At 45.5% G+C, this 11625-nt stretch overlaps 1 protein-coding gene across 1 annotated transcript; it reads right to left on the bottom strand.

Moving 5' to 3' along the window:
* Nucleotides 1-4065: 4065 nt before the first annotated feature.
* On the bottom strand, nucleotides 4066-11131 carry COPS8 (COP9 signalosome subunit 8). Its single transcript, XM_071418310.1, has 8 exons — nucleotides 10975-11131; nucleotides 10081-10151; nucleotides 9291-9339; nucleotides 8997-9129; nucleotides 8072-8179; nucleotides 7350-7412; nucleotides 6203-6244; nucleotides 4066-5553 (listed from the first exon to the last, which is right to left on the bottom strand). Exons 1-8 carry the CDS (start codon nucleotides 11050-11052, stop codon nucleotides 5474-5476), a joined length of 624 nt encoding a protein of 207 aa, XP_071274411.1. The 5' UTR covers nucleotides 11053-11131; the 3' UTR covers nucleotides 4066-5473.
* Nucleotides 11132-11625: the final 494 nt, after the last annotated feature.

Below are 11625 nucleotides of genomic sequence, written 5' to 3'. Positions count from 1 at the left end.
TGGGCATGTCCCCAGGGGATGGGATGGGATGGGATGGGGCCAAGCTGGCTGCAGCCATCAGCCCTGTGGCCGAGCTCTGCCACTCACCATCCTTCAGTGTCTGGATCTGCTCTGCTTTTTCCAGCTGTTGTGCTGTGGTAACTTCAGGGCTTCTCTTTGTTTTCTGTCTGAAGACTTTGAAGATGTTAAGGAATGTGCCTGCCATTCCAGAGTCTGGCCTCAGGAAGACCACGGGCTACCAAAGCTTGCAGTCTTCCCACGAGCTCAGCTTCAGGAACAACGCCTCGGAAAAGCTCCGGGTGGGACAAGAACGAGCGCACTGTGCGGGGGCTCCTCACGGCACCGCTCTGTCCTGTCCTGTCCCGTTGCGTGCTCCGAGCACTGTGGCCTGCTCTTGTCACGGCCAGCTCCTATGTCACCACGTGTCACAAAGGGCCCTTGGACACCGGGTTCCGTTCCATGGCACGGTGACCGTGCTGCAGCGTGCCACCCAGGGCCCTTGCACACACTGCCGCCTGCCCTGGGGCCGCCCCCAGCCCAGCCAAAGTGGCCCAGGCTGGAAGGAATGCCTGGCCCCAGGTGTCTAAGGCAGCCCCACAGGATCTTTAGGAAGGGCTCAGAGCATCAGCAAATGCTGCCCTGCTCTGCGGGCTCAGGGCAGCAGAAGGAGCCCCCAGGGCTGCCGATGCAGCCGCGCCGGGAAGGGCCTGGGGCCTTCCAGGGAAGCTGGCACGGCCTCCTTGGGACACGTCCCGGCCCATGGCCATCCTAAACCCGTGGGTGTGACACGCACGGGGAACGTGTGGGCCCGGGCACGAATGCTGCTCTGAGCCCTGGGGCCTGGGCAGCGCTGACAGCAGCAGCTGTGGCAGAGTCCCCACTGATGTAAACTTTCTACCACCACATGTGGCTGGGCAACACTGATTTTCGTGTCCTGTAGAGACATTGTTAAGTTTCCTTGTGCTCTTTCAACTGTTCTTCTTGCTTTCTGGAAAAAAAGATCAGCCCAGCCTCTGATATTCTAGGCTCCAGTTGCTCTGTGTCTGGCTTTGGCAGCTCATGTCCAAACATAGCCAGTTCCTGCTGAGCATGGCAATGGATGGTCACAAATAGGGAAATTCCGCAGTGAACATCGAGGCAGACACATGGGGAAGTGCAGAGGATAGGGATAACTCTGGGAGGAGAAGCTGTTCTGTGTCTCTGATGATGGTGCCAGCCCCCTGAAGGAGCAGCCAAGACAAGTGCTGGAAGCAGCCATGTCCTGCTCTTTTCTGCTGTCAGATGCGCACGGGGGAGACTTGTAGCCCACAGGTCCACCAGACTTGATCCAGAAACAATGGAAGGCCATGCATTGGTAGGCAATGGCCTCCAGCAAGAGTGAAGAAGGATCTTCTAGCAGCAAAGCCTGAGCTTGTGAGCTGGGCATCGCCTCAGGGGACACTAAAGAGCTTCCCTGCACCCCTGAACCTCAGCCACTGGAGTCCCTACTTTTACTCAGGATCTGCTACTTCTTCAGCACTGCTGACCCATCAGATCAAGGCTGAACCCATTTGCTGTAGTGATTTACCACAGAAACAGCATTAAATATCTGGGAGCAATTAATACTTATGCAGCCAAGTAATTTTTGAAAGTATAAATACTAAAAGCGTCAAGTTGTTTCCAAGTATTAACTCTTTCAAGGACAAGGCAGGCTGAGTAATTAATTTACCTTGTGTCAGCTGCAGTGCCAGGCTCAAAGTGTAACACACACCAAGTTGGAACCCAGTAAAATGTTTGAACTGAATATGGTTCCCTTTGTTTTGCCGCAGGTTTGACTTACAGAGTGAGACTTTCCATGCGTGTGGTACTTAAGTCCCACGTGTTAATTCTTAAACTCAGTCTAAACATAGATCCCAATTAGCATAGGAAAGCACAGTGTGGTGTCATCATCATCCTTCTCACTTTGTAAAGCTCAGGATAGCTCTCAGAGCTGGTATGTGCTACCTGACACAGGGCTCAATGCTGCTTCAAAAGACAAAGCAATAGAACATGCTCCATACCTCAAATATCCATCAGCTCTCAAACACCTGAGACCTGAGTGTGTCCTTCCTTGTGGATCAGAGGCCAAAGTTGGGTCTCAGTAGAGTCACTGATCTACCAGCCTTGTCACATCATGTGGATTCTCATTGCACATTTTTACACCAACCTCAGCTTTGAGGGGCTGTTACAACACAAAGTAAGACACTGGTCACGATTCAGCACTGTTTCTATTATTTATCCTTGTGTAACGAGACTCGCATGGCAGAACCAAATTGGGTTCCTACTGCTCAAAATCTCCCTTCCTTCCCAGTCTTATACTTTGATTACATGAGAGCACATTCAAGAGATATCCACATTTCCTGCTTTGGAATTGATCTGGAGCATCTGGATTCCTAAAGCTTTACCTGTTCTCTGACTTTATTTACACCCAGTTGTGCCAGACTGCCTGGCCATTCCAAACCTGAGGTTCTTTGCTGTGAAGGCACAGAAGAATCCAGCATTTAATAACCCTAAATTCAGGAAACCAGGAATGCACATTACTTCCCTTTGTTCAAGTAGTTACAAACAAAAATAAAGTTACAAACTTCTCAAGTCAATTGGCATGACCTGAGAAGGTAAAATATTTGGAAATCTACTTACCATCTCCAAACAGCAACTCATTTGCCTTCACATGGTCTGTTGAGTGTCAATTACAAAAATTTGTTTGACATTAAACAGAAAAGCTTGTCTTTTGGGTTTGTTTGGGATTGTTTGGCTTTTTTTGCCACGGCAGCCAGCCCAGAGAGTCCTTCCTAGGAGAAGAACACACCAGAGTGGTGTCTGAGTGACAGTCCAGCCAACTCCTGCAGGGAGAACCAACCAGATGTCCCCTACTGTCTTGTGCATAGCCCAGGCTGAAACACAGAGCACATCCAGACCGCTCTCCTGCAAAGCCTGCTGAGACTTCTCTTGTACATGCACATTCTGCTTTCATTTTCTTCACTGCATTACTGGCAGCTCCAATGAAATACTGGAAAGCTTGTCAGGATTTCTCATTAAAGCCCACAGATTTCCATGTGGATCTTCAGCAGGGAGGGATACCCAGCTCTTCTGCTTCCCCACCCTGTTTCTCCTGGTTCAACCACCTTGGAGCTCAAGGAGCTTTCCTTACAGAGACTGGAACTGTGGGTAAATGAGCACTGCTGATCCATATAGGAGAGGATAATAAAATGCCAAGAAACTATGTTCCATTAAGTGTGGGATGCAGATGAAATGGAAAACTGAAATTGAGTTCCTTTTTTCCAAATCCTTCCCAAACCTTTGCTCCCAACTGAATTCCTAATGGTTTCTTAACTCAAAGGTACTCCCACTCAGCACTGTACTTGGAAGAACTCCAAAACCCACACCAATTGCTTCAATTAAAACAGCAAATACAAGCACAAAAATACTTCCTCTTAGTGCAGAAGAATAGGGAGTGCACTTCCTATGAGTGCAGGCCAGGTGAGGATTCAAATGCCTGAAGATGTCACTTCAGGAAATATTTCACACAGTGTTTCCCAAGGTAGGGCTCTGGACAGGGAAGCACAAAGCTGCTCATCTGAAGTAAGGTATTTGTGAACCAAAAACCAGGATAAAGGCAATGAGGATGAAATCCAGGTGAAATAGCTTGGATTCCAAAGTAGCACAAGGCAAAAAGTGTGTCTGGGAACAGAGTATTCAAGGCACGTTATAAGTTAATGCCTTACCCAAAGCTAAAAGACACCTTAAAATTTACAGCAGACCAGAAATCAGTTATCAACTTGTCAGAACAGAACAGGGTCAATCTTACTGTATTTGACATAATTTGATACTAGATTTGAGACAGACACAGACTGCCAGTGTCCACATTGCTCCTCTCCTACTACCATTCACTGAGTACCTAATAATCCTTTAATTATGTCTAACTTTCATTTCCTCAAGCAGGGTTGTGTGCTACCAACAAGTGCAGACAGGTACAATACATACACAGAAGGGAAATTTTCACTGAGCTGTTCAAACACTTTACACCAAGGAATATTTTAAGACATCTGAGGGGTGCCAGTGTTTTTTAATACACCACCATACAATTGCTGCACACAAAGCTATGGAGGCATAAAATATTGCAGTAATCTTTAACTAGCCCTCTCCAAATTAGGCCAGTAAGAATTAATTTTAAAAACTCACCAATCCAGACCTTTATTCTGCAGAAAATTTAAAAACTTAAGTGCACAAGGTCAGTGTAAACATGTTCTTTAATATCACTGAAGAAAAATTTAGCAATCCAAGTCTTAGGTGGGTTTCAAATAAATAATCATTTTGAGAAAGTGTTTACGTATCAAGGGAGCTCTCAAGGCAGCAAGAGCAGAGTTTGTAATTCCTCCCTACTAACACCCCCTCACCAAGAGAATGTACAGTAGGCAGTGCACACTGGAAAAACAATCACAACACAAGGGCACACTCGCCAGCTTCCATGGAACCTCTGGATAGGATTTCAGAAAGGGGGGGGAAGTAAATGGAGACATGCACTGCCTTTTAAAGCTCCACTCTTCCTCCACAGCCTTTTCACCAACGTAACACAAACGGCAAGAGAATTCGTGTTTGCTGCCAAAACCCACTCTCAGCTCCAAGATTAACAGAGCATCGCTCTGACAGAGAATTGCTCTTCAAACTGACAAAAGTAACCCAGAAAGCTGAAAGACAGGTAAGAATTGTTATTTCTTGCAGATCCTGGCCCAGCGTACTGAAAGGGAGCAAGACATGATAGACTCAAGGTGTAGGGTTACCCAGGAAAACATCTGGTGTCCTAAGTCACTCAAATAAAACCTTTCAAAAGTCAAAATACTTCCTCAAAGTGTAGATTTGTCTTTGTTAAACAAATATTCTGCTGTAAAAATATGCCTGATGTGAAATTTCTCACATCAGAACAAGAAGTAGATTTAACAATCTAGGAAGAACAAGAAAAAAAAAATCAATTTTAAGTATGCCACAAAAATATTTGCAAGAGAGTTACTGCAAAATTGTTTTCTTCCATTTTCATCAAAATATTTTTTTCTCTGTACATACAGGCTGGGCAGTCTTCCACTCTCTGTCCTCTAGTTCAACATGCAACAGACCTGTGATAAGCACTGCAGTACTCACCAGAGAACTGTTTCTTCTCCATTTCTAACACACCTGAAAACGGTCCTGCTTTGAGTCAATTAAACAAAAAAAGACTATGTAATACTGCTGTGTGTGCTGTGTACCTACTGAATAAATATTGCAAGAGTTAAAGGATTGTTTTACTGCTAGCAGGGCTTTGGCAAAACAGGAGTGGGGCTGACATACACTGGATACTTCACACTTTTGAGTGGGGGACGCTGCAACATTTAACAGAATAAAACAGAATAAAATAAATCTTAGATCTAAAACTGTCAGTATGCAGGATTCCCAAGTTGTTCTGAACACAGGAGCAAGGTGATCAGTTTTCCAGGAAAGCCACATAGTCAGTCAATCTGGCCAACTGCTGCTCATTGGGAATTGGTGGGACTGGAGCAGGTTCTACAAAGAAAAAACAAATGGGTCATTAATGAAATTTAGAAAGCAAATCCAACAGCAGTACCATCCATCACAACAGTAAGGGAAAACAAATTAAATGCATCTGACTTTCAACAGCCTTCTGGGGACAGATCTTAACTGTATCTCCTCCCTGCACAGCTGACACAATTCCTGTTATCTGCACCATTCAGTGCTCCAGGAGTTACTAACCACAACAACTGCTGCAACAAGTTCCACTTGTCAGCAGCCTCCAGAATTTCTCTGCACACACTGCAGTCTGAGTAATGACAGGCTGACAGTATTCTGCCCTGAGAAGGAAGCTCTTGGAGCTCTCTGGTTGCTCCTTTCCTTGCAAGCTGCCATCCTGGAGACTCCAAACAAACAGATCTGGTGGGTGACCAGACCAGCAGAACACACAGGAGCTCTGCTGTGAAAGTGGGAACCTCAGGAATCTCAGGCACTGCTTAAAACATGAGGGAGTGAGGAGACAGAGGGAGAAGCACATTTACATAGCACCTGATTGGGGTGGGCTTCTGTTTTTTATTTTGGGGGGGCCAGTGAGAACATTCACCTCTCTAGGACTCAATTCCCACTCAGTGCTGACACTGTTTGTGCAGGTTTAGCTAAATCCATTATATACAAACGAAAATACCTGATGAAGGAATAAATCTGTTAAAGGAAGCTTCCAGCACACCTGGAGAAAAGCATACAAAATTAGCTCAGTGGAACAGTTTTAAACAGTTCTATGCAACAAAACATGGATCAAAAGCTAATTAAAATTAAACCTGTTTATTCATCACACTTGACTTTATAACTAAAAAGCAGAATACCCAAGGCTTAGCTGCTTCAAAAGAGTCTCTTTTGCCTGAATAGCAGTTCTTGCACTCACTTTTGGAATAAAAACCACATGTAAGCAACTGCAAGTTTTTTAGGCTCTGCACATTTGGCAGCCAGGTCACAAAAACCCCACCTGCTCAAGTCTCAGGGCTCTGGTTGGCTTTGCACCCCTTAGGGGTAAATTTCCACACCTGGCACCTGTTTACTATGGGCACTGAAAACCCAAAATCTCTGCCCATACAAACAGTGCCATTTCTTAGTCTAACAGGTCCTGCCCTTTTGGATATGCTGTAATTTGGCTCCTTCTGCCAGAGCTGCACAGAGCAGTTTAAGAACAGTTGTTTCATCCTGCTTTTACATCTTAATATTTATTTTTGCCACAGCCAGATACAGATTTAGAAAAAAAAAAAAAAAAAAAAAGCCAAGTATTTCTGCAGACCATGGTCTCCAGGAATAGACAATCTGTAATCAACACTATGAAAGTGAAGAAAAGAGAAGATTTAGATTTTAAATCAAAGGAAATTATATCAACAACTGGAGCTCCTCAAAACACAAGGATTCACTAAATCCCTGTTCTAATTCTCCTGAATGAAAAAGAAATCTCAGGTTCAAGATGGTATATCTTTTACTCATCTTTATTAAGACCATTTGAGGTCATCCAGTTTCTCTTGCACAGAGGCAGAGCCAGCAGCAGGAGGAGAGGGAGCAATCCCAACACATCCTGTCTGCTTTTGTTTCAACAAGTTCATGTGAGGATTTAGCTTAATCCAAACTACTTGCTGTAAGTCCAAACCAACCCCACCACTTTATACTTCCTCACATTTTACACATGCCCTGTGTTCACGTGTAGCATGAGTGTCCAAAAAGTATTTAACAGAATCCTGTGCAAAGCTGTACTTACAAACTTCACACCTCTTTCCTAGAAAATGCTGAATGTTTCATGAAGTAACAGCTCCACCTACCTGGCTTTTTAGGCATCACCATGCGAGTTGCAAAGTCTGCTTGCCAGCCCTGATCTAGCACACCTGGAAAGGCGTTCGTAAGATACAGAAGGGGAGAATAAAGAGTGATAATTAACAGCAAATAATTTTTTAAAAAATCAAACCATTATCCAGAACCAAGATTTTTTTTCCTCTAATCACTGCCCAGTCACTTAAGAGGCTCAGAATTTGTAGATACATTTTTATTAATCATCACTTAGAGCTCTCTGAGCTCATTATCTACTGTAAATGCTGGCAACCCTGATGATGGGAGGAAATGATGCATCTGACTCCATGTTCTCAGGAGGCTAATTTATTAATTTATGATACTATATTATATTAAAGAATACTATACTGAAGGATACAGAAAGGATATTAACTGAATGCTAAAAAGATAATGAAAACTTGTGAGTCCTGACACAGCTTGGCCCTGATTGGCCAAAGAGCCAAAACAACTCCCAGCAGAATCCAATGGAACAATCACCTGTGGGTAAACAATCTCCAAACACATTCCACATGTGAGCACAGCACAGGAGAAGCAAATGAGAGAAGAATTGTTTTCCTTTTCTCTGAGGCCTCTCTCTCTGCCTTTCAGCTTCCCAGGAGAAGGAATTTTTTCAGAGAATGTAAATGCCACGATCATCAGTATAAAATGTAAATGCCATGATCATCAGTATATTCACTCAGGGAATAATGCCAAGTACCTTTCACAGCTTCTTCTACAGGGAGGCCAACAAAGGCTGCAAAATCATCTGCAACTATGGATGTGTAAGCCTGGGAAACCAGTCCAAAGGCTCGTCTCCTGGTTGCATCTAGGGAGAGAGGAACACAGGACACCAGAGACTCATCTCCAGAGCTGGGACACCTGAGAACATTTCCTCAATTCCACCACCTTTGGAAAATCACTACCAACCTTCAAGGGAGCGCTTCAGGAGCTCCCCCTCCCCTCCCACAGCTCACAGTCAGCAGCAAGAGACAACAGCTTGTTCTCTGCCAAGGCAAACCCCTTCAGGGCCTGCAATGAACCTCCAAGTGCAGCCTGCAGCATCCTGGGCTCCAGCAGCAGCACAGGGAACTCAGCAGCTGATGGCATTCTCTGCTGGCAATGTGCCAGCAATTAGTTAATAATTAGTGCCATCTAAAAAGCAGCTGTTTCTCAAGCTCCAGAGAACTTGTTTTGCAGAACAGCCCTTTTCAGCAGTCTGCATTGCCCTGTAGGAGCAAGAGTCGGCATGGTACCATTGCACAGGATGGAAAACGTTTCACAGAAAAACCACCTTGTAACTCCTACAAGGTTCTGAAATGCCAAGCCAAGTTTTCTGGTGAGAAGTCTGATAAAACTGGGTGATTTATGGTCTGTTCTGCTCTTACAGAACAAACCACATGGTTTATGAAAATCCAGTGTCAAAGAATACACAGAAACAAAATCCTACTAAGACCACTTTAGTTGTTTCTTCAAGGTTTTGTAGAGTTTTTAATTTACACCCAACACCTGGAAACCTTTTAGTAAAACCCACAAAACCTTGGCAGCAGTTGGCCTGATTTTTCACGATGAACAATTTGTTTCTGCTGGAGCAGACACAAATAATTCCAGGCAATTCCCTGCTCCCACAGAAGCTCAGCCTGTACCTCTGAGTGCTTCCATGATTGGCTGGATGGTCTCAGACCACTGATGTGCACTGATTGCTGTGTAGATCCCTGGGAAGTCCCTCTGCCAGATTCTTTGTCCCACTGACCAAACTGCACCGAGTTCAGCATTTGCCTGTTGTGACCAAAAAAAAAAAACAACCAAAAACCAAACTCCAGTGTTAATCCAGAAGAAAATCCTTATGCATAAACCCATTTCCGCCCCCAGGTTTTCAGGGAACATAGCAGTGCAACAAAACCAGCAGGTTTCTGAGGTAAATTTGGCCCAGTACTTACAGATTTGATAGCAGGAGGGATTCTTTTCCAGAGATAACGTGCATTATTCCTAAAATAAATAAATAAAAAGATTAAAGATTAAAAATACTTCTCAGTCACCAAATGCTGCAAAGAGACACCACAAGGTTTGCCCAGATGCTGTGATGAACACTCTCAGTGCTTTAAAAATATCATTTCCAGGAAGGAATATTGGATACTGAGGTGGGAAAGCAGAGCTGCCCTCCAGCACACAACCCTGGACTGCTGTAACAAAACCAACAGTTCACGAATTGCCTCATTTAACACCACTCTGGGAAAGCAACTTCTCCCTAAAACCTCAAGTTCAGTGCATTAAGTACACACAGGGACATGAAATAACCTCCCCAGGGCAAATTCCCAGGAATTCCTGCAGATTTAGCTCCTTCAAGCCAACAGCATCCCTCATTTTGAACAGGGACAGGCCAGACTTATCCTGCTGGAATTTAAACAGAAGGAACAAATCCAACCCAAAACAAACAAACAAATCCAAAACACCCCCAAAACAAACACAGCCCTGAACAGCTACAAAACAAAACTCTGAAATGTTCAACACTTCCCAGAGGAGCCAATTTCACCACCGAAGGAACTTTATTCCCAAATTTCCCCACAGGAAAGAACAGCTTTCCTGTCAGATCAAGGAGTGAAAGAGACTCGATCCGCCAGGAGCACTGTCATTATTTCTTTGCAAAACCAGCATTTTTATTAATCACAGAGCCCCTTCCCCGTGTGCTGGTGACACAGCCAGTGTCCCAGGCTGGGACAAGCCACTTACATGTCATTGTGCAGCAGGTACAGAGCCAGCAGCTGGCCATACACCAGGGGTGTGGCAATCCCTCCAGGGGCCTGAAAACAAACACACATTACAGGGCTGCAGATTTTAAAGAGGGCTGTGATACAAAACGCAGCAGGAAGCCAAGTTTTATGTAAACTGAACACTCCAAGACGACTGATTTTTATTTTTACTTTATTTTTTTTTTTTCACATCACGTAACAGACCTGTGCAATTTTTTGGGGGGGAATAAATAAGCCTACATTTTTCAACTTCCTATGCTCATGAAAGCTGCAGCTGTTGAAAGTGAAATTAAATTAACCCCTATTAATTAACCCCTGACTTCGTTTACCTTCAGCTCAGGCCACTCCACCACAGCAAAGCTCTCTGCCCCTCCCAAAAACCTCAAGCTAAGCTTTGGCCCCTGCCACGCTTCAGTAGAGCTCACAAGGAGGAAATAAACGAGCAATTAAAAATAGCGGTACAATTTCGAAAGCGGCAAAGATTTCCAATTTTCAGGCCTTTTATCGAGGGACAAGAGAACGTAAAGCAGCACGGAGGGAGCTTCCAGTGAAAGCTGCCACAGTAAAGCTCGGTCTGAGGGTAATTCCCCGAGCCTGGCTCAGAGCTCCACTCCCCTGATCAATATTTTCCTTTTCTCAGCCACAAGAAGGACTGAAACCCACAAAGTCCCCCTCCCTCGTACTCCCTCCGAAATAGAGAATATATATATATATAGAGAGAGAGAAACAGCCATTTATCTGCAGCCTGCGACTTTCTGAGAGGCTCCGTGGCGAGCCCAAGGGGCCAGTTCAAACACTGCGCGCTGCCCCGCTCACTCACAGGCCCACGCACCGACACAGACACACAAACAGACCCAGCCCCGCCCCGCGGCACCTCCAGCTCCTGCGTCTCGCACTGCTCCAGGAGCCGCCTGAAGCTCCCGGAGCTCTCGGCCATCACCGCCACCGGCATCTTCCCCTCACAGCGCCGCCCGCTGCAGGCACCGCGCCCTGACGTCACTTCCGCCGTGCCCTCAGCGCCTTCCGCCCGCCTCTCTGTGCTCCTGGAGGACCGAGGGGGCGTGGCCTGAGCCATGGGGGCGCGGTCACTGTCCGCGAGGGACTGAGGGCGGCACGCGGCGCCTGAGGGCGGCGGTGGTTAAAAACCCATTTGTTTTCTGTGTAATAAGCAAATTTTCTGCGTCATAAAAAGAAATGAGTGTGCTTGGCGTGCAATACATTCGGCTTTTTCTCCGTATTCGTCATGTGTGAGACGGGCGTATTTGTCATGTGTGAGACGGGCGCCTTCCATCCTTTATTGCATGTTACATGTACGTAAGGGCTGTTCTCAAGGGATAGAATTGCATTTTCAGCTCTGTGCCTGTTTCTGGTGGGGTTTAGAAGTAGTTTTTACAGGTGGATTCCCTTATCGTTGTTTCCTGTAAAATCCCCTGCTTGCTGCAGGCGACAGGACCATGGAATATCCTGAGTTAACCCACAAGGATCATCAAGTCCCACCCCAGGACCTGCACAGACACCCCAGCAA

This window comes from Agelaius tricolor, unplaced genomic scaffold, assembly GCF_023055355.1.
Source record: "Agelaius tricolor isolate 1412-34295 unplaced genomic scaffold, bAgeTri1.0.p SCAF_83, whole genome shotgun sequence".
In the NCBI taxonomy this organism is placed as follows: domain Eukaryota; kingdom Metazoa; phylum Chordata; class Aves; order Passeriformes; family Icteridae; genus Agelaius; species Agelaius tricolor.
This window is presented reverse-complemented; position numbering and strand designations above follow the sequence as displayed.

Bases quoted from the DNA above. Each gene is read 5' to 3' on its own strand.
- COPS8 (XM_071418310.1), bottom strand. From the start codon at position 11,052: ATGCCGGTGGCGGTGATGGCCGAGAGCTCCGGGAGCTTCAGGCGGCTC. The intron at 8,180-8,996 runs GTACAGGCTGAG...CTCTCTCCCTAG, and splicing joins AATCATGGAAGCACTCAGAG to ATGCAACCAGGAGACGAGCC. The intron at 6,245-7,349 runs GTAGGTGGAGCT...GCTTTTCTCCAG, and splicing joins GGTGATGCCTAAAAAGCCAG to GTGTGCTGGAAGCTTCCTTT.